The sequence below is a fragment of the Pagrus pagrus genome (genome assembly GCF_965226575.1).
Source record: "Pagrus pagrus genome assembly, chromosome: 24".
Classification (NCBI taxonomy): Eukaryota; Metazoa; Chordata; class Actinopteri; order Spariformes; family Sparidae; genus Pagrus; species Pagrus pagrus.
In genome coordinates, this window is record NC_140206.1 from 6,417,780 (window position 1) to 6,440,666 (window position 22,887).

Below are 22,887 nucleotides of genomic sequence, written 5' to 3' on the forward strand. Positions count from 1 at the left end.
TATGCTGAGTTGTAGTATACATAGTACACAGTACTGTGAAAGACATTCCAGTCGTGGTCTTTTGACTTTTCTCGAGGTGGAAGGACTTGAATCGATTTCAAGGTGTTTCTTTTTTGTGTGTGTGTTTCGGGGCACATTGACCTCAGGCCGAGAGGGAAAGCTGAAGGAGATCCCTCCTTTTTTACATTCCACTTCTTATCTCTCCCACGAGCAACAGTTTGGTCCAACCTCCTGCTCCCCTGAGTCCTCACGGGAAAAAAAGTCAGTCAGCTCTCATCAGCTTCTCACCTCTTTGTTATTCAAATGCCTCGTTCAGCTTTGGGCAATCAGTCACCAGCAGAACTGGACTTTCACCTTTCCACCTCTGCCTTTATCTCTGTCTCTCTCATTCACTATTCCACTATCCTTTTTTTTAGTTCATCTCTGTTTGTACTGTAAACTAAACGCACGCACACGGAGATTCACCCGGGTGTCTCCGGAGCTGAAGGGCGTTCGGTTGCCGGAGCCACCTACCTGTCGCAAGCAGAGGTCGAAATAAAGCTCAGCGGAACGGACTGAGGAAAGAGTAAATGAGTAAAGAGTGAAAGACGGGAAGCGGTGAGAACAAAACAGGGAAGTTGAGCAAGATTTACCCCTCCCCCTCCTCCCACACTCCACCCTCCAGCAGTGCCAGTTACCCCAGTCTCCTCCCCAGCGCTGCTACTCACCTGTCCAGTTTCACCCCCACTCTCAATCTCCCCTCCCCCCCACCACCACCACCACCACCAAGCCCCTCCTCTAGGGGCAGGTGGGTATAAAGGTATGCTAATGTCAGGCAACCTATCTTCTCAGCTCTGGGGAGTGTGAAAGACACAGGACGCGGTCGGGCAGCGTGAGAGAGAGAGTGTGTGTGAGAGAGAGAGAGAGGCGGAGTAGGAAAGCAGCAATTTAAAAAGACAATTGGATTGACTGTTCTCAGACTTGCACTGCAACCATGGGGCTAGGAGTAAGTATTGAGAGAGTCTGTCACATGTTTTGGCCTGGTTTCTAAGAGTCTTTAGATTTAGGTTAAGATTAAGCCGGTTATGTTTTTCAGTTTTGAGTTCAGTCAAGTTTCAGTCACAAGTTATTTGTTAAGTTTGACAGATGTGGATTGCCTGAAGTACTTTGTACCTTTTTTAGTTTGAGAGATCTTCTATTGTCTTTTTTTTTTTAAGAGTTCGAGATCTCGTCAAAGTTTTCAAATCAGAGATTTTTATGAGAGTAATCCACAGTCCTCCTGACAATGATTAACACACGTTTTACAGCATGTTTGAACAGCAAAGTTGACACTGCTTTCTGCTCTTGCTTGTGCAACAAAAGAGGAAACTTCGGGGCGATCTTCCCACTTGTTCCTAGTCTGATTTTGTCTGATTTTCTTCAATGCAGCGAGGGAAAGAGGAGTACAAGCTGGCGGCCACTTCGGATGGCGAGAAAAAGAAAGCCAAGAAGGGCAAGAAGGGGGAGAAGGATATGGAGGAGCTGAAGAAAGAAGTCGACCTGGTGAGTACACAAACAAAAGCCAAACCACTCTGTAATTATCTTAATTACTTGATCAGGGCAGTTTCGGGAGGAAAACACTCTCAGAAGTGACTTTGTAGATCTCATCTTAAAGTGTTTTTGAACTTAATTAACTCTGAAAGGAACAGGCGTGAAACAGAATGACCTCCTTGAACTTTACAACCATGTCCTCCCATACATATTGTTTGCCTCATACTTAATGACAGTCCTACTCAGGCCATGTTAACACTCTCGGTCACTGTAAGTCGCTACCATTGGTCACGGCGATGACACAGTCACGGCTGAGACAAACCTCTGCTTTGACCTCAGCGGCGAGTCACATGAGATGTAGCTGTCTGCCCCGTATTTCATAAAGATTGCTGCTTACACTTCTTGTATGCACTGTCACATGTTATTAAGGAGTTCACATCTCTAATTAACTTCTAAGTCATGCTTATCTGGATCGGTTTTCAGCGCTCAAGTGTTGGGTGAAAGGCTCTGTTGTCATTATTGTTTATCAGCTAGTCCTTTTCTTACAGCTGGTAAACATTTATTATTCTGTTTCTGACTTCCTTTCAAACCATCAGATCAGCAGGGCGGGTTTGTTTTTTATCTTTAGCCACAGTCTCACAACTTTCACCACTGCTCACGCTGCTCTGAATGCAAAGAAATGTGCAGTTGTAAAATTTGCACGCATGTGGGTTTTTAGGTGGGTTTGAAATTTCCTGTGTTGAACGCTCGCCCTGTTTCCACCGGTGTCAGCTTTTTCTCAATCTGTTAGCTGGCTGAGGTCATTTCCCAAGGTCAGCGAGGCACTCGTGCATGAAGTTCATCCCGAGTAGATGAAAAGGGCTCGTGAATGATTTCATACCACAGACTGTATAAATCTAAACGGGTATTTAGTAGGCAGGAATCCGAACCCTAAGAAGTTTCCCGAACCTGCTCTGACTTCGGTGTTTGTCCGTGAACTATCATTAAAATGTTTTTTGTTGAGAGACGAGGCGCCTTGTAGCTTCTGTAAGACAGTGTCCTTCACAAGGTCAGCAGGCAGAGTCAGGTCTCATGTTCATCTTAAAGTACTGAGTAGGAAGTCAGGTTAAAATGTTCCTGCTAAAGATTAGATAATGTCAGAATAAGTTAAGTTTACTGTCATTTTGCAATAGATGTAAGCCGGCCTTTGACTTTCACAAGGTCATGAAGCACACCTGTAGATTGATGCCGTCAATCGACAGGTACAGGAAAGTAACTTTTCAAAACTATAACTACAAAAGAATACGAATGTCACAGCTTTTTGCCCATTTTATAATTAATTCTTCAATTAGTGCTTTTCCCCGTCCTTTTCCTCCCAATGTCACCCGGCAGGTCACAGAGGACTGCAGGTTATTAGGTAATAAAATCCCCATCTAGGTGACATATTAATGATCGTTGTCCTCTGAACGTCTTAACTAGATCCCAAAGTCCTGCCGCCGCTGAAGGACATCTCAATGCCGTATCACCAGTCGGCCATAACCTCCCCGACTTAGCGTAATCATTTACCGCAATTAACAGCAGGCGCCGTCTTTGATGTGTCTTCCAGCTGCTTAAAGTGCATTGTCTCTTCAGGAAGGCTTTTATTTTGAAGCACGAACAGTGTAACAGGGATTTACTGTCACGTATTGGTTATTTTCACGGTTAATCGATTTATTGATCGATCTATGGAATGGACAAAGAAACCAGCCAACCACAACCCAAAGACTCTTCATCCACAATCGCAAATAGCAAAGAAAAGCAGTAAATCTTCGGCAAATGTTTGACATTTTTGCTTATAAAACGACTTCAACCAATAATTGAAACATTTCCGTGGTCGTCAGTCATCGTTGCAACTCTCATTGATTGCCCCCGGGTTTCAGATTTAAACTCTAGTTAAAGAATAATGGCATATTGGACAGTAGTAGAGCAGTAGTGAGTGTGTGGGTGTGTCTCCATGGAGCTGACATGTTAATGATTATTGCACCATCATACTTGCGCCATCATATTACTGTATTAACCGAGGCGCCAAAGTCCAGCCAAAGACAATGGAGACCAATCCCATGGCAACCCGAGAAAGCAGGCGGCGATTTGATCAAATGTGACAAAGTCCAACAGAAAAAACTGCTAAATATAGAAACATGCTCGAGTTGATTTCTTAAACGAGTCCAAGCATGTGTGTTTATGAGTGTCAAAGCGTGTGAAGAAAGCCTCTCTTCAGCCTTCAAAGGATCTGCTGACTAACAGTTTAAAATAGGCAACAGTAGTTTGGGGCATGTGATAAAACATTATCCACGGCGCATTTGGCACGGAGCACTCTGCCTGCTTATTATAATGCAAAATGGATGGCAGGCCGGGCAGAAGAGTGCAATTACACCCATTTTCTCCCAACGCCGTGAATGCAAAGGGATTCCCGTCACCCATAAACAGCTTTGGACGCCACATTCTCAGCGGTCAAATTACTATTATGTAAATGTCTGATTGCGCACAACACAGTTGAGTTTAAAGTGTCGGATATTGTTTCCTTTAAAGGGGCACCATGTTGTTTCTAGAAGAAATTCAAACTTAAATTTAATATTTACAATATGAATGAGGTAATGAAACAAACTCTGTGTCATAACTGAATAAACAAGCTGTTCTCACAGGAGGAAAAAAGCACATTTTAAAGCAAAGTCTAACAGTATGAAACTGAGTTTGTTCAGACGTAAAGAATCAGTCAGTGATGAGCTGTGAAGTAATCACTAAGGAGTACAATATTAACGCCACACCAAAATGGAAAATTCAGAACCATTTCAAACACAACAAGAATTTGTCACATACGTGTGGTCAGTGAACCGCCGCAGAAAGGAGAGTGGGCGTCCTTACTCGTGGATGTTTCACCCTCTTGCGTGTTGTACAAAGACTACAATAGTTTGTTGTTCCGCAGTATGAACAAACTGAAAGGTGGGAGTCACGATATGATTGCAGATCATCCAAATTACATTTGGAAGAGCCTCTGTTCATTCACTCGCTGTAGGCGATGTTCAAAAAAAAAAAAAACCACACAGTGTGGGTGCATGAATGTGCCAGCTCCTCTGGTTGTTCATTTGAAGATCCACTTTGATTTGCATTTTTTCCCCCGCTCTTTCATTTAAAAATAAAGTGGATGAAACCTCATAGTCTTTGATGAAAACACAACCAATCCACCACATTCATCAAGGCACCGAAACGCCGTCAGTTTGAAAGACTGGGCTCCGTTCTCGGGTGAAAATGTCAAGCGCATGAGCAATACTCCTGGGTGCAAACATCAGTGTATCAGTTGGGTGACTATTTGGCTGGATGGACTGTTTGCTCGCAGCAAACTGACTGTTTGGATGAGTCCTTACACGAGTGAGCTCACGGTGGCTTAGCCCTCGTGTTTGGCTGCGAGTGCTCAATCATCAGCAGACTCTAGTGTAACTCGAATGTCTGCCTTTTGACTAATCTTAAAATCACACTGTATGGACCGGCATGCATCCGTAATCCTTATCAGACGGCCTCCGAGTTTGCCTTCTCGTCTTTATGCCAGTGTCCCTCTGGAGGACATGACAGGACATTTTTTTAATCCTCAAAGGAGATAATATCAGCGGTTTTAAAACGACAGGGATTTTGATTTGTTTTACACAAGGTCTCTAAATCCTTTCTCTCTCTCTCTCTCTCTCCATAGGATGATCACAAGCTTACCCTGGATGAACTTCACAGAAAATATGGAACCGACCTGACCAGGGTGAGCACGCTGCAGTCGCTTTCTTTTGAGTGTGTTTGAGATCAGAGTGATAGTTACTCGCCGGAGTTGTTATACTGGCTGCTGCTGACAACTTCATTGAAGCAGATAAGCCCAGAGGCCAGGGAAGAGTCAACTTAGGTCTAAAGCACACACAATTACTCAGAGACTGACTTGTAGCTGTTTTGTCATGTGATTATTCACCATTTTGGCAACTTGAAGTGACGCCAGGTAGTGCAAATACTCTTTAAAGGGTCAGTTCAATAGCTCAAGTCCTATACTTTAGCCGCTAAGAAGATACTTAGGGCTTACTAAAACTTATAATACAAAGAGAACAAATACGACAAAATACAGTCTACAATCTGATCCCAGCACACATCTGAACAATTTAGCATAATTAGCAACCATTAGCGGCTAAAGTGCAGGACGTGGTCACAACAATTTAAGTTAAAATGCTTGCTTTTCTGACATTAGCAACACCTGTCACTATTAGCATTAACCATCCTTTGACCAGCCTCAGCCTTTACTATACACCCCCTACTGCATGGGAGGAAGATTACACTTAAATACAAGGTGCCAGCAAACATTTTTCTCTCCTAAATTTCTGTTTCCAGGCTATATGATGCTCAAAAGCGCTGAAATATGGCATTTAAACATGAGAAAGCAACATCTTTTTGGCTTGTGGCCTCTTAAGATAAAGCAGTGCCCACTTGTGACTTTTCCCTTCTGAGTTTATTTCATTTAAAGACATGTTGCAGCTTGAAAAGGTAAGACAGAAAATAGAGAAAAGCTTTGAGAAATAAATCCTAAACTCAAGTTTTGACCCCTCATATTTGATTTATGATCCCTTGGGGGCGTCCCAGCTTCTTAAGTAGAAATAACTTTCAATGCTAAATGTCCACAGGTAAGTCTGCTGATTATAATCATGTATCCAAAAAAACTGTCAAATAAAGCAAAAAACATCTCCATGGCTAAATGCTGCTTCAGAGCTCGGAGAGAAAATGTTGTGATATGCGTCACCTGACCCTTTAAAGTGTGAACAAATGTCACATTGTACGGAAACACAGCCGCTACACAGAATGTACTATTCGTGTTACGACCATGGTCTTCATCCAGCTGAGGACACGCACACAGAATCCCATTACACAACCCGATACAACCCTACATTGGCCAAATGCTTGACTGATGCCGATTATCTGCTGACATCTGATCTGTCTGAGTTTGCCCCAAAACAAAGGCGTCATTCACGCAGGAACACCGGTCATATTGACCCTACCAACAAGAAAAAAAAGGCTGGTTTTCACTCCTCGCTCCCGTCTAAAGAGACCTTCATTCACACTTTACTCTTAAGTCTTCTGCATTTTTCTAAACTATAAGAAAATGTGACCATGACCTTGTTGGTGCACACATTGTTCATTGATAATCAAGACACAAACCAGATTGTCCTGTCTCCTGTTATCACTCAACACTGATTAACCTCAAGCTGAAAGTCTACTGATACATGATTGTTAAAACAGGAAACAGTAATTGTAAGATGACTGAGATCTTTCTTCCTGCGGATGTGGTTTCTTTTGTTTATGCTTTGCTAAACTTTAATCCACCAGTCGCTGAGGTAATAGCAATGTACCTGTATACAAAATAAAACCGCTCGGCAGGAAACGCGGCGTTCTGGCATGTCCTTCAAAGTGTTTCCTTCTGGTAAACGAGGACAAAGACCGCGGTGTAGAGTAGTGGACTCGCATGTTTGTCTATAATGGGTTTCCTTAGTTTACACAGACCGTACCACGCGTCAGGCGGGACAATTATCCGTAGCGCAACCCTATCCCTTTGTTCTGTAGAGTAACATGCATTGTTTGTGTCTTTTTTCCAGGGTCTTTCCAACGCCAGAGCAAAAGAGATCCTTGCCCGAGATGGCCCAAACGCCCTTACACCTCCTCCTACGACGCCTGAATGGGTCAAGTTCTGTAGACAGGTAAAAAAAACTCATACAAAACAAAAGCCTGTTTTGCATACATTCAAATTTTAGACATGCAAATTTGATCTGTGAACTCTTGACACTCGAACGTTGCTTCTTCTTCTTGTTTTCCAGCTGTTTGGTGGTTTCTCCATGCTGCTGTGGATCGGTGCGATCCTCTGCTTCCTCGCTTACGGTATCCAGGCCGCCTCAGAAGACGAACCCGCTAATGATAACGTACGGAGGTCTTTGCTGGTGAAGGATAATTAAAGAAGTGATACCACCAGAGATGAACTGACTAACGTTGTCTCTCACTTCCTGTAGTTGTACCTTGGTGTCGTGCTTTCCGCTGTCGTCATCATCACCGGTTGCTTCTCCTACTACCAAGAGGCAAAGAGCTCCAAGATCATGGATTCCTTCAAGAACCTGGTCCCACAGGTGAGTTATCTCTGGCTTTTGTACACTAACAGTAGAACATGTTGCACAATGCCAAGAAGCAGTGTTGCTTCAGCAGCATTACCACACTGTTGACATTTCTTCCATTCATCAGCTGGTGTAAATTCAGGAAGTGTAATGCCTCTTGACATAAAAAATGTGCATCTCACCTTTGGTTTTCGTAGCAAGCTCTGGTCCTCCGTGACGGTGAGAAGAAGAGCATCAACGCTGAAGAGGTGGTGGCCGGAGATCTGGTGGAGGTGAAAGGTGGAGACAGGATCCCCGCTGATCTGAGAATCATCTCTGCTCACGGCTGCAAGGTCCGTATAAACACTGGTCAGGCAGGACAAAAAGAAATAGTTGTGGTCACGGTTGCTTAACATCTGATGGGAAATACAGCGTGTTGACAGGCGTGGTTCCTTCCATATCAGTGGGCTTCCTCTGAATCATTTTCTGAAAAAGTTTCTTTTTTACGAAATCAAAGTTCAACGTTTGTTCCTTAGTTTAGATGTTATTCAGTACGAAGTATCAGATGTATAAGTATCAACCAACAGGGTGATGCTTTGAATAACAGCCCCGTTATTTTCACAATAAAGCAGAAATGCAGTAAAAAATACAGATAAATACAGGGGGAAATGATAGATAAATAAACATATGAATAAATATATACATTTAAAAAAAATACATTAATAATTAAAATCTAAAATAAAATGGGAAAACAGATAAATAAGAACATTATTTAAAAAATAAGCAAATTAAACATATTATTTTTGGTGAATTTGATGACATATTAATTAATTAAGTGAATCTTTTATATTATTATTATTTTGGCAGGTTTTGTCCTCCATAATTTAGAATTTGTCATCTTCAATATCCGACCAATTTCAGCTCTTTTTGTCACATTTTAGGTATTTAATTCTTGCTTTATTTTCCCTCCCTCAGGTGGACAACTCCTCCCTGACCGGTGAATCCGAGCCCCAGACTCGTACTCCTGACTTCTCCAACGACAACCCTCTGGAAACCAGGAACATTGTTTTCTTCTCTACCAACTGTGTTGAAGGTAAAGAACTGACAAGTGGCAGACAAGACAGAAATCATAGTGTCAAGTTAAGTCCGAGTTAGAAGGAAATGAAACCTGTGTAAACAGGAATTTATGGAAACCCTTGCTCCTTCCAGGTACTGCCAGAGGAATCGTCATCAACACTGGAGATCGCACCGTCATGGGTCGTATCGCCACCCTGGCTTCCAGCCTGGAAGGTGGCAAAACACCCATCGCCGTTGAGATCGAGCATTTCATCCACATCATCACCGGCGTGGCCGTCTTCCTTGGCGTTTCCTTCTTCATCCTCTCCCTCATCCTCGGGTATGGCTGGCTGGAGGCCGTCATCTTCCTCATTGGTATCATTGTCGCCAACGTGCCAGAAGGTCTCCTGGCTACTGTCACTGTGAGTCCTGCTGCTTCTTGTCTATTAAAGGTCCAATTATAATCCCAAAGACGACTAACTGACCCGAGCGATCCCATCTCTAGGTGTGTCTGACCCTGACTGCTAAGCGTATGGCCAAGAAGAACTGCCTGGTGAAGAACTTGGAAGCTGTGGAGACCCTGGGCTCCACCTCCACCATCTGCTCCGACAAGACCGGCACCCTGACCCAGAACAGGATGACCGTAGCCCACATGTGGTTCGACAACCAGATCCACGAGGCCGACACCACCGAGAACCAGAGCGGGACCTCCTTCGACAAGACCTCGGCCACCTGGGCTTCCCTCGCAAGAGTCGCCGGACTCTGCAACCGCGCCGTCTTCCTGGCTGAGCAGAGCAACGTCCCCATCCTGAAGGTGAGACGCTTATAGTCTACACACCATGCTGTGCTCTGGTTAACCCATTCTGATCGCCACCAAAGAGTCTGAATAATTCACCAGTGGAGGAAGATATCAATAACACCATCTCTTGTAAACAAGCACAGAGCAGAATTCTCCTCCTGATTGCTTCATGGAATATTTTCTTCCTGGAAACATTTTTTGAGATGAATCCCGAGACGCAGTGTGGGAGGTGACTTGGCATTATGGCTTGGCAAGAACAGTTTTGGATCCAAATACCAAATACAGCTTCAGCCAAACTGCACTACAAATCTTTATAAAAAGCACTCCACATAATTAAAGGCTACCTTTGAAATATGTAGTAGCGGCTATAGCGAGAGGTGTCTAGACAAAGCCATTGATTTATTTCTTTAATGAGTACTTCCAAGTTTATTTCCTTCTCAAAGTTCACAGTGGGAGCAGGAGGAGTCGATGCAGAACTGGCTTTTATTGTGATGCTGTAGACCAAATACTTGTTTTCTTTCTAATATTTTGTTGAAGTGACTGGCTGTCAATGGACTATTGAGTGTTAGAAGATTTAATATTCAAAAGCTCAAATAAGATTTATTGTGTTAAAACATCCCTCCTCTCTGAACTCAATGAAACCTTGCGGGACATGTCCAGCACACCCAATCCCAGCAGTGTTTCTTCTTCTTCTTCTTCTTGTATGTGAACTATTTTTGTATCTGAAAAAGACGGACCACTGTGATCCAAAATGTGCCTCAAACCCACCGATCTAACTCTTCGCGGTTTGCTTATATCCACAGAGAGATGTAGCCGGTGACGCCTCAGAAGCTGCCCTGCTGAAGTGTATCGAGCTGTGCTGCGGATCCGTCGGCGGCATGAGAGAAAAATACCATAAGCTTTCTGAGATCCCCTTCAACTCCACCAACAAATACCAGGTAAAGTCCACATAGTGTCCGGTAGCACTGTAGCATCTAAATTTGTTCCAAATGTAGATGAAGAGATTCAGATTTCAATCCCAAAAACATTAAAAGATAGTACTTGTAGTGGTATCCGAGGGGAAATTGCGCCCTCTGGTGGTTGTCTTCATTTAGTTTTTGAGTATAATTTTAAATAAAAAAATTTTTTTGTATCACTACCTGGTGCAACATAAAACAAGCATTTAAAATCCAACCATCCTCTCTGTCCCACAGCTCTCCATCCACAAGAACACAACTCCCGGAGAGACCAAGCACCTGCTGGTGATGAAGGGAGCCCCAGAGAGGATTCTGGACCGCTGCTCCACCATCATGATCGCAGGCAAAGAGCAGCCTCTGGACGACGAGATGAAAGACGCTTTCCAGAACGCCTACGTGGAGCTGGGTGGACTTGGAGAGAGAGTGCTGGGTACAATATAGTATATATAATATCCACTCTATAGCTGCGTCCTTTAGTCTTTAACTAGTTAGGGGAGACAAAGATGTCAAGCATTTTCTTCTTGTCTTACTCAGGTTTCTGCCATTTCAACCTGCCTGATGACCAGTTCCCAGAAGGCTTTTCCTTCGACACTGAGGAGGTGAACTTCCCCACTGAGAACCTGTGCTTCGTCGGCCTCATGTCCATGATCGACCCTCCTCGTGCTGCCGTGCCCGACGCCGTCGGCAAATGCAGGAGCGCTGGAATCAAGGTATGTAACTGGAGTCTTTTCTTATCATGAAAGTCCAAAATTTTAACGTTTGTTTGGACATTGTACACTGCAACTGATAACAATCATGTTCTGTGTCTTTAACTTCTTCTCTATCAGGTTATCATGGTCACTGGTGATCATCCCATCACAGCCAAGGCTATCGCTAAGGGTGTGGGTATCATCTCTGAAGGCAACGAGACCGTTGAAGACATTGCCGCCCGCTTGAATGTACCCGTCTCAGAGGTCAACCCCAGGTTAGTACACTTACTTTAGCTTTAAGGATATAACGTGTTTGGCAGACGAACAGCGTCAGGAAGTCTTCCTTCTGTGACAGTTCTTCCTTGGACTTATAGAGCAAAATTAAATCAGCTTTGGCTAACAAGGTCCTGCAATCTACTCAGCCAAAAAGGCTTTTACCATTATTTCACTGCAGACGAATAAATCTATGTGAGTCTCTGAGCTGGTGGCTTCATCAGCAGGTTTAATCTGGCGTCATCAGCCGTATCCACATGCAGAAAATTCCTGATGTCACCTTTCTTGGCATAACATGACACTATCTTGTATATTGTGACTGATAAACAGTAAAAAATGTATGATTGGGTCATGTTTTGGGTCCTGAAAATGAAGGTCACTTTTTTCTAAATCCTGCTTTTTGTCGACGATGCCATAATTTTTCTTTAAGGGTAGTCAAAGCAGACGCTGTCTGTTTTTCTGAGGGAATTTCCTGTTTTCCCAGTTCTTCCATTCCCCATGATTTTCTTCCTGTATCATACCCTGTATCCTCGGTTTTCCTCTCAGAAACAGGATGTGGGATTGCAACTGTTGTCCTCATGCTGCTGTGATTTCCTCCCCAGGGATGCCAAGGCCTGCGTCGTCCACGGTGGCGAGCTGAAAGAAATGTCCGCGGAGATGCTCGACGAGATACTGCAACACCACACTGAGATCGTGTTCGCCAGAACTTCCCCGCAGCAGAAACTCATCATCGTGGAGGGTTGCCAGAGACAGGTCGGCATCAAAGACACAAATAAGGGTTGAAAAGATTTCAGATTTTCTTCTAGATTTTGTGACACGTCTTTTCTCTTCTCTTCAGGGAGCCATCGTGGCTGTGACAGGTGACGGTGTGAACGACTCTCCTGCCCTGAAGAAGGCCGACATCGGTGTCGCCATGGGTATCGCCGGATCTGACGTCTCCAAGCAGGCCGCTGACATGATCCTGCTGGACGACAACTTTGCCTCCATCGTTACAGGAGTGGAAGAAGGTAAGACCTGCAGAAATGTGGAAAAAGCATCATTACAACCGCTCGCGTTTCTTCCCAATCTAAGTTCTGTGCTAATTTCTCAGGCCGTCTGATCTTTGACAACTTGAAGAAGTCCATCGCCTACACTCTGACCAGTAACATCCCTGAGATCTCACCCTTCCTGCTCTTCATCATCGCCAACATCCCTCTGCCCCTGGGAACCGTCACCATCCTCTGTATCGACCTGGGAACTGACATGGTGAGCTCTTGATTTATTGAAGAAGAGATTTTTAAAAAGATACATAACGTGACTTTGGCTGTACTGTTTACTGAACCGGCGTTTTACTTACTCGTTGTCTCCCAGGTCCCTGCCATCTCCCTGGCTTATGAAGCAGCCGAGAGCGACATCATGAAGAGACAGCCCAGAAACCCAAAAACAGACAAACTGGTGAATGAAAGGCTCATTAGCATAGCCTACGGACAGATCGGTAAGCACATCGCACTCTGCTACGCACAGAAATGGTTGTTGTTATTTAGTCCCCGTCCAATGTTAAGCTGCTCTTCTTCTCTGTTAGGTATGATGCAGGCCACAGCTGGGTTCTTCACATACTTTGTGATCCTGGCTGAAAATGGCTTCCTCCCCGGGGACCTGCTGGGGATCAGAGTGCTGTGGGACGACAAATTTGTTAATGACCTGGAAGACAGCTACGGACAGCAGTGGGTCAGTAAGAGTCAAGATTTTTACGATGCTCCAGGCTGTTACACAGGCTTTCCTTGCGTTTGTCTTAATTTCTCTTACTACTTAAGGGTGTTCCTTAAAAGAAGAAAGGTTTTTTGTGCAGCTGATTTTCTTTTAAGGAACCTTAAGTACGGATAATCTTAATCTTCGTAACCTTACTCAGACTGTAAGGGAAGTCTTAAGGTGTTTTTCTTTCAAGTAAAACCTAACTTGGACTTTAACTCGTCTTCTTTTTCCGTCCACCAGACATACAACAGCAGAAAGATCGTAGAGTTCACCTGCCACACGTCCTTCTTCGCCAGCATCGTGATCGTCCAGTGGGCCGATCTGATCATCTGTAAGACCAGGAGGAACTCCATCCTGCAGCAGGGAATGAAGTACGTGCACGCAGAGAGACTGATACGACCTCGCTCTGATAAGATAACAGATTTTAGTTCTAACCGTGGCGACTCTTCCTGCCTTCACAGGAACCGTATCCTCATCTTCGGTCTGTTTGAGGAGACAGCTCTGGCTGCCTTCCTGTCATATTGCCCGGGCATGGACGTTGCCCTCAGAATGTACCCTCTCAAGTGAGTCAACACACACACTCTCATCACACTGATTATCCTCTCAGGAACAAGAGAAACATCATCCACTATCTTGTCTTCTCTCTGATGAACCGATAAGCTTCCCAGGATATTCATTATGCATGTGGAATGAGCTCATTTTCCATGTAAATACTCTGTTTTGTTATGAGCACAATATTCATTAAGTGTATCCCCATTAAAGTCTTAATCCATGAAATCCATTTTTCTGTTGATTTACCAACATCCGCTGGTAAACGCGCTCCTCGTCAGTCGGTGCAGCCGCTGCTTCGACATTGTTTTTTCCTCGCAGCCCCCCTGACGACGCAGCTCAAGTCGGCGCTGCTGTTTAGCTTTATTATCTCATTAAAAAAGGTGGATATTATCGAGTGTCACCGCTGATTTCCACTTCAGACGCAGAATGAAGCAGAAGAGCCGCTATAATAATGAGATTCTTCACCCAACAGGGGAAAATAGAAAGCAGTGAGGGCACGTTAAAGCTCATTAGCTTCAACTTTCACATTCAGCTGAAGTCTTCTCTCGTTCTCCTCGTTATTGTTCTGCGACTCCCCACTCTTCCCGCGTCTTGTTTCTTCCTCGCCACCTTTTCATCTGTTCCCAGTGCTTCCGTCTCCTCTCCTCCTCTTCCTCACCCACTCACCTTCCTCTTTAACTAACCACGGCATCTCCTCGTCTCTGTCTGGGTGTCTGTCCTCGCACTTTTGGTTCTCAAGTATTTAGGTTGTAACCGGTAGTTGCTGTCCTGTTAGAGAAGTTATTTATTAACATGTTCAACATCTAATGCATTTTTTTAATTTCACGACACTACAGATGCATAAGATCTCATGAGCATGAGCAAATACCATGACGTTTATTGTATATTGTCCCCACATTTCATTGTTAGCGTTGGATTTTTAACGGTCGCTGCCTTTTGAAAAAAACTAACACAGTCACCAAACAATACAGCACAAAATGAGAAATAAAAATACACAAAAAGTCAGGTCAAAGTGCAGTTTTAGTGAAAAAGGAAGGAAATAAATTGACTTGTAACTTGCAACTGAACTAATTATTCATTTAGAGTATAGTACACTACATACTTCACTTGGGCATGGGTAGCTGGATGATGATCTGGAAGATGGTGCAGTAAATTCAAGGTGTTTGACCTTTGTCTTTGTATAAATAAGAAAGATTATAGAAAAATAATGTTCCATAATTTCCCTTTTCTGCAGTGCAGCTGAGCCTGTTCAGTTGTAAAAACCATAACATTTTAAATCAAAGTTAACCTTACTTGACCGTGGATACACATTTCAAACCAGACTGCAGCACTCCACTGCAGCACTCAAAAGCAGCTCACAAGTTAAAGAAATGAATAAGCACACTCTTAAAGAACCTTCAACATAACCATAACCCAATAAAACTGTCTTCACTGGTGTTACATACTAACTCTTCAACACCTTGTAGAGTGCCCTTGTCTCTTTTGTCGCATTACAGTCGTGACTCAATATCTCAATATGTCTGTCTGTGTCCTTTAGGCCGTGTTGGTGGTTCTGTGCCTTCCCCTACTCCCTCCTCATCTTCCTGTATGATGAAGCCAGAAGATATATCCTCAGACGCAACCCGGGCGGTAAGATCTTTACAACAAAGTCTTCTTTTTACACATTTCTGCCTCTGTTTGACGTATTTTGAGGATAATGCAGAAGGCGAAAAAAGTTCTGTCCCGTCAGATTTCACCGCTGTCCAGTGAGAAGCATTCATCTCAGAATTCTTTGTGATTGTGATTTATCGAATCGTGTTTCTGATAAATTGAAAGTCTGACAAAATTCTCCACATTCGTAAGCTAAATGAACCGTCCAAGCACCCATTTTGTTAGCTTAAAAATGCATTAAGCAATGGTTAACAGTGTTGCCATGACAACAGGACTTTCACTTCAGTGCTCATAAGAATATAAGTGTACTATCTAAAATTGACTAAGCTGCCAATGCGAATAAAACAACAACAAAAACAATACGTTATTGGCCTAAGTTTCCACCAAACTCCATTCAAATTTTGTATATTTTTAGAGTCGTCATTTTAACTTACAAATGAGACGGAAAACGTGGCCAGCTTTGTGCTTCTGCGCTTTAAAAATACAGTTTGATTTTGATTTACAAAGGTGTCGACCACTCTTCCTCCTCTCCTGACGTGGAAATCTGATAAACCGTCACTCGTGATGTAGAGTATGACGCAAAATACACAGAGCAAAAGCACAGGCATATTACTGAATAGCGTACTACAAGCTATGAGCTGTGTGTGCGCCCCTGTGTCTATTTCCGTGTGTCGTCCCTGCCACAACCGAGTCTCCACACAGACCAGTGAGCTGTGGCAGATGGAACGGCCCGGTGGGATTTGAACCCCCAACCCTGCCTTTGTTAATGCCTCGTTCCACCCACGGAGCTGAGCACAACCTGTATGCAGGGCTTGCTCGGGTGCAGCTGTGTTTTTGTGTGTGTGTGTGTGTGTGTGGGTCTGCTACATCTGAGCCCCACAGCACAGATCAGTGAACATCCCATTGCCCATTCATGGTGAATAATGTGCCACGATCAGACAGAAACGACAAGTTAAACTGACACAGCTTCAAACAACTGTGAATGACTCAGGACACGTTTATATTTTGTATGATTCGTTTGAGTAAAGTTAGCCAAACATCTTTTAAACTACATGTTTTGCCCAAAGCTAACTGTCCTCTAGATTATTTTTAACCCCGGGCTGAATATACTTTCACAGTTTCACTCAAAAGTAAAAAAAAACATGATTCCAGCTCAGTGGTTTTTAGCCTTCTGTGAAACAAAAGTATTCACAGTGTTTCGGGACTAAAAATAAAATGTAGCTTTGGGCTCAGTGAGGCCTGGTGAAAGATGCTTACCCACATAATTCAAGCTTCCACACCACAGAGTCACACCGACTTCTAGTACATCTACTTATTCGACCCAAACCACAATTTCTTATGTTCTTTGAGCTACAGGCTCAGGTCCATAGCTTCTCAGTCATATTAGGGCCCATCGCTGCAATGATTGAGCAAATAATGGATTAGTTGGCAACACTGTGTGACTTTTAAAGTAATTTTGGAGAAAGATAGTTGATTGTTCAGTGAGTCTCTTTCCCGGATCGAATGGATGGATGGCTGGATGGATGGATGGATGGATGGATGGATAGTTTGATGGATGGATGAATGGATGGTTTGATGGATGGATGGCTGGATGGATGGATGGATGGATGGATGGATGGTTTGATGGATGGATTGAATGGATGGTTTGATGGATGGATGGCTGGATGGATGGGTGGATAGATAGATAGATAGATAGATAGATGGATGGATGGATGGATGGATGGATGGATGATGGATAGATAGTGATTTGATGAATGGAAGGATAGATGGATAGTTCGATGGATAGATGGTTTGATGGATGGATGATGGATGGATAAATGGATGGATGGATGGATAGTTCAATGGATAGTTTGATGGATGGATGGCTAAATGGATGGATGATGGATGGATGGATGGATGGATGGTTTGATCAACAATCAACTGTAGAAAGTAGTGTTGCTTTAAATTAATCAACTATCTAGTCAACAGATAAATCAACAATGAAAATAATTATAAGTTGCAGGCCTAGTTTGGCCTCAAGGATGAGCGACTGCGAGACAAAAACATCCACACGTCTCTTAATGGCGTCGAAAAAGGTCATGGCAGCTCTAAATTTAAAGACGTGTCTTGCTCGCGATCCCCAATCCGGTCTTATTTATTCGAATCAGTGTCAGCCAAATATGAGGCGGATCATCCCAAAACCATGTCCCTAATTGTGTCTCTTTTGGTTTTCTAGGTTGGGTGGAGCAGGAAACATACTACTGAGTCCACACGCCACAGTCACGGAGGGCGAAGTCAGTGTTTCATCGTTATTTACTGCCATGTTACATATTTGTCTGACATGTAAGTCAGACCCCAAGAAACACAAAGCATGGATAAATTAAGAATCTTGATGTAAATGTCATTCACAATAAAACATGTCCGTACCATTGTACGCTGAGGCTGCTTGGAAGTTTTTTCACTTTTCTCTAACATGCGGAGGTTAAAGCCGGCATTTCAGGGATTTGATGCAGGATGTTGTTTCAAGGTTCAGTAGGTATGTAGCAGTGAGTCAGGTCCGGTGACCCGTGCAGTGGGATTATTCACGTCAGTAGTTCCCAGACTTGAGTTCTGGGGTCTGATAAGAAGAGTTCAGATGGGGTCTTGAATTTAAAATACAATTATGATAAAGAGAGAGAGAATTATTTACCAATCACAAAGAAAAGGTAATGTTCTTAAAAAAAAGTGCAATGTATAGGTCAAATGTGCAATGGTAAGGTTAAATGTGTGACAAAACAGCATTATAATGAAAGAATTGGGGACCTGTTGGATTCATACTTGAAAAAAAAACGGGGCAGCATAGCACCAGGGTAGCCGCTAAATGCTGCTAACTGTAACAGCCATTAGCTAGTTAGCTCGGTTAGCCCCTCATCTAGCCATGGAAGCTCAGAGCACTTGCACCTGTTGGTTGTTTACACTGCTAGCAATGAGCTTTGCTTTGCCAGCCGATTAGCATTGCATATCCCTGAAACGCAATACATTGACATCATAACGTCAAAACTTCTATTTCTTCACTATCGCTTACTAATTTCAGTACATTTTTTTAATGTTTTATTAATATTCTTACATGTTGCACCTTTAACTTATCAATTAATAAACTAATCGCGCCAGTTTTATCTGCTGCTACACTGGATTTCACCTTTTTTGAATGTTTATCTTCCCAGGATTTTGTCTTTACCAAAACCATGTCAGAGCTGTGTGTTTGTGTGTGTGTCTGTGTGTGTTTGTGTGTGTGTCCATTATCTCAAGAGCCAGTCTGCCACGGTGTTTGCGATGGTCTGCTCAGTTGACCGCTAACGCAAAGAGGCCCTCAGTGAAAATTAACTGAAGCCACTCTAGCGCTATCTACTTTGTGTTTACCCCGTTCATTATGAACGCCCCCATCTCCCTCAACCCCTCTTATATACGTGTGTGTGTACACAGTGCCATCACACCAGCCTGGTCATAGATGCCCTGCTTCACACACACTCGGGAAGCACTTGCAAGCAGGATATCGCCCAAAAATGATGGATTGTCAGTTGTGAAAATGGTTAAGTTAGATGCCCTCTGACTTCTCAGGTGGTTTCTTTTACAGCAGAGGGTGCTAGACAGGCGGCGAGAGTGTGCAGACAAAAGGATGGAGGGATGTAGAGAAAGCAGGAAGAAAATGAAAGAATGAGGTCGATGGATGGCGACATAAGGGGAAGGAAGGAGTCAGAGCAGGAGCAACAAATATCGTTGAGAACATTTTCAAGACGTGTAATTAATCATCTTATTATGCCTTGAAAGCATCAACTCTGTTGTCGCTGCTTTGTTAATACGTTTACTGATGAATTGTCGTGCTGATAAAGCGATTCAGCCGAGATGGATCGAGCGACGGAGGAGAGAGAGAGGAAGAGGCAGCAGACAGACACCAACATTATCATGCCTTCATCCTTTTCGTTCACAAGCAGGGCCCCCTGAACGTGCCTGTTGCTATGGCAACTCGTTTGAGAGCCCTCTCTCTCTCTCCTCCCTCCTTCTCTCTCTCTCTCTCTCTTCAACATCTAAATAAAATCTAGGCTATTTATAGAGCATCGCTGGCAACACACGAGCTGCACGGATCGCACATGCATGGACGCGAACACGCTCGCCAAATCAAAACATATACACTCTACACATATTATGCACCTACACGTGCGCGCGTGTGAGCGCCTGCACACACACACACACACACACCCTCCCCCACGTTGCCAGGGCTTGCTGCTGTGTGTCCATCTGTGAATGGAGTCCACTTGTGGTTTGGTTTGTTTACTCAGGGTGTTGTGTGTTCTGTGATTTATTTTCGCATCATATTCAGGGAAAGAGACAGAAGAAGGGATGTCAAGTGTGTGTGTGTGTGTCGCTGAAGCCTCGCAGTGAAATCTTCCCGCCGCCGTCTGATCTATCGCAGGTTTATCTTGTCAGTTGATGCAGAGTGCTCTCCAGGCCGACTGATAAGGTCTATTAGAATAAACAGGCAGGCAGACGGTGAGTGGCGCAGCCGCCCCATCAGGATATGATAGCTCTCCGATGGCCGGCTCATCCTGCCTGCCTCAGGGTTTTACTTCATGGTTGAAGAGGTTGTTGGCAAATGTAATCTATTACTGCCCGCTGATAGCTGGTGAAAGGAACAGGTTGCCAAAAAGAGAAAGATTTATCGTTGTGTTTCTGGGGCTGCACAGCAAAACAGCGTCGCAGCATTCACCAAAGAAGTAGACCGGGATAAAAAAATGAAGGAAAAAATAATAAAATGACACCAACAGAGCTCGGCCAGGGTAATCCGATTCTCAGGAAGCCCTGAGATACGAAATTGATGTGAAAAGATGCTATTTACAGCCTCGATGCGCGGTCGAGTTCGTGCAAAAAGGGAGTAAATAATGTCTTTTCAAATCAATTTTGGTTATCTGGGCTTCCATAGACTTGGAAGGAGCCATTTTATTAATTTATTAATTTATTTTTTAAGACTTTTTTAACATTATTTACACCCTTTTTAAGCCACGATCTTCACTTTAGCCGCTAAGCTCAAAGTGTGAGCGCACACCCCGTCTGAAGTGGTTGCATGGGCTCGACCACACGTCCAGAAGCCCTGAGATCCCAAACTGATTTAAAAAGGTATCATCAACACCCTTTAATCACAGATGACCTTCTGCACACACCTCAGATGGGGTGCACGCTAACGCTTTTAGCTTTGCGGCTACAGTGAAGAAGGTGTAAATAACATCTTTTTAAATCAATTTGGCTTACGGAGGCATGGATGGAGCCATTTTATGTGTTTTTTCTACTTTATTTACACCCTTTTTAAGCCAAAATCTTCTATGAAGCTGCTAAGATAAAAGCATTAGCAGGTACCCCGTGTGAAGTGGGTGCACAAGCTCGACTTGACTCATCCAAGGTGTAAATAACGTGTTTTCAAATCAGTTTCAGACGAGCTGAACGGAGCCACTTTATGTTTTTCTCGGTTGTTTTTTACAAACAAGTCCCCATCTACTTCAGTTGTTTCGGAGAATGCTGCATCGCTGTTTAGCTCCAGACATGTTTTGTGGACTACTAGAGGTTTGCACGATGCAGTTTAGGGCTGGAACTTCTCTTCTGTCCATACATAGAACAAGTGGCTGAATGTTTTCTGGTTTCAGGCTTAGATCCGGGGATGAAAGGCTAAATCTCTCATTTGTGTTGTGGGATAAAGGGTTTAAGAGTTCCTGGAACACACACAAATGGCCATAATGGTGCTGCTGTTGGGGTACAGTGCTGCTAAAAGTTGGTAGCATGGCTGCAGTGTGATATTCAATGGGGTCTCTGTGCATGGGAGCAGTGACTCAGATTGTGACTATTTGCAGCCCAGTGACAGTGAAGACGGAAATATGTTGGAGGAAACAATGAAAAGGGGGCTCTGCATGCAGGGGGAGAGGGGGAATACTTTCAGGGGGCCCCGGAGCTGAAGTGGGCCGACACATGCGGTGGAATCTCAAGCAGCACTTTTTGACATTTCTGTGTCATAAAACGACAAAACAGATGCGCTGCTTTAGTTTGTCGCCGGTGTCAAACCCATCGTTGACATGTTGATGCACTGCTGCTGTGCATCTGCAGAACACCGGTGGCGGCGTGTGCACAGATAAGTCTGGATTTAGAAGCAGAGGGTTCAGAAGTTGGCCGCCCGCTATCAGCACGCAACAACCTTGTCAAAGCAGCAGGGGGAAGGAGGTGTCTGCAAACCCAGCTGCTAAGCAGGGTGAGGTGTAGATGAAGCAGAAGTGTATGTGTGTGTGAGTGTGTATTTGGGAATGTGGGGGTGGTCCTCTTTTCACTGGAGAGCAGTGCAGCTGAGGTTTAAAGCAATTTTTTTTGGGGGGGGGAGTAGCTTATTTGCTTTCTTGGTGAGAGATAGGGACCACTTTTATATTTTGTCTGCCAAATTAAAGACAGCGGCAGTAGGTTAGCTTAGCTTAGCTTAGCACAAAGACTAGAAACAGGGATACTCTTTTCAGGGGAAATTAGCGGATTGGCTTTCTGGTTGAGAGTTAGGTGAGAAGTTGATACCACTTTTACATTTTGTCTGGTAAATATATGACAACAGTGGCCCGGTAGCAAAGCCTAGCTTAGCTTAGCTTAGCGCACAGACTGGAAACAGGGATACTTTTTCAGGGTAAACTAGCTCATTTGCTTTCTTGCTAATAGATAGGTGAGAAGATTGACACCACTTTGACATTTTGCCTGCTAAATATAAGACAATGGCAGCTGGCTAGCTTAGCTTAGCATGTTTATTTTTTGGGGGGGGTGGGGACATAGGGTATTTGCTTACTTGTAAACCCTCATACTTTGTCACACTTAATAGCGAGGTCAGTTAGCTTAGCTTAGCACAAAGCCTGGAAATGGGAATACATTTTTAGGGGGGGAAAGTAGCGTGTTTGCTTACTTGTTGAGTCAGGTGAGAAGATTAATACCACCCTCATGCTCCTCAATATAGGAAAATAGTGAGCGACCGGTTAGCTTAGCCTAGCACAAAGACAGGGACAACCACTGTATGAAGAATTGTTACCAAATTATGACTTTTACATTTCAAGATATAAAATGTCAATTAGCTGGTTTTAGAGTTGCTAGTGGGCGAATGTGGACAGAGCATGGCTAGCATTTTACAGCTATTTGAAAAGATACGCTGATATTTAGCAAATTCAGATGTTTGGTGTGTGATGTTGTGCATGCACATGTGTGTATTATGGGGGAAAAAACGTGTTACATCTCTTAAACTGCTGCATTAGTGCTTTTTTGTTTATTCTCCAATGATATTGTGGATAATATGATGACATTCTCCTGTAATATTATAATAATTACTGATAATTTGGCTCATCAATGTGTCTGATCGTCCGTCCATGGTGAATGATGTGTGTGTGTGTGTGTGTGTGAAAAGAGAAAAAAAACGCCCAATAATGGAGGACGCCCCGCCTCCATCCGTGGGGTTACCATGGCAAAAGGCGTCGACGTCACAATGGAAGGAACGCCGTCTATAAGTATTGGAGGGTCTGCCGCGGCGGCTCGCGAGCTCG

At 43.8% G+C, this 22,887-nt stretch overlaps 1 protein-coding gene across 1 annotated transcript; it reads left to right on the top strand.

Moving 5' to 3' along the window:
* Nucleotides 1–825: 825 nt before the first annotated feature.
* LOC311253350 (sodium/potassium-transporting ATPase subunit alpha-1) lies at nucleotides 826–17,741 on the top strand. Its single transcript, XM_084347259.1, has 23 exons — nucleotides 826–985; nucleotides 1,408–1,521; nucleotides 5,210–5,269; nucleotides 7,137–7,238; nucleotides 7,356–7,457; nucleotides 7,545–7,658; nucleotides 7,841–7,975; nucleotides 8,598–8,715; nucleotides 8,832–9,100; nucleotides 9,184–9,492; nucleotides 10,281–10,415; nucleotides 10,671–10,863; nucleotides 10,968–11,143; nucleotides 11,261–11,397; nucleotides 11,998–12,148; nucleotides 12,234–12,402; nucleotides 12,486–12,640; nucleotides 12,746–12,869; nucleotides 12,957–13,102; nucleotides 13,367–13,497; nucleotides 13,588–13,689; nucleotides 15,216–15,307; nucleotides 17,544–17,741. The coding sequence occupies exons 1-23, from the start codon at nucleotides 974–976 to the stop codon at nucleotides 17,570–17,572; spliced, it is 3,075 nt and encodes a 1,024-aa protein (XP_084203385.1). The 5' UTR covers nucleotides 826–973; the 3' UTR covers nucleotides 17,573–17,741.
* The last annotated feature ends 5,146 nt before the right edge of the window (nucleotides 17,742–22,887 follow it).

Bases quoted from the DNA above. Each gene is read 5' to 3' on its own strand.
- LOC311253350 (XM_084347259.1), top strand. The intron at 7,239-7,355 runs GTAAAAAAAACT...CTTGTTTTCCAG, and splicing joins GGGTCAAGTTCTGTAGACAG to CTGTTTGGTGGTTTCTCCAT. The intron at 11,398-11,997 runs GTTAGTACACTT...TTTCCTCCCCAG, and splicing joins GTCTCAGAGGTCAACCCCAG to GGATGCCAAGGCCTGCGTCG.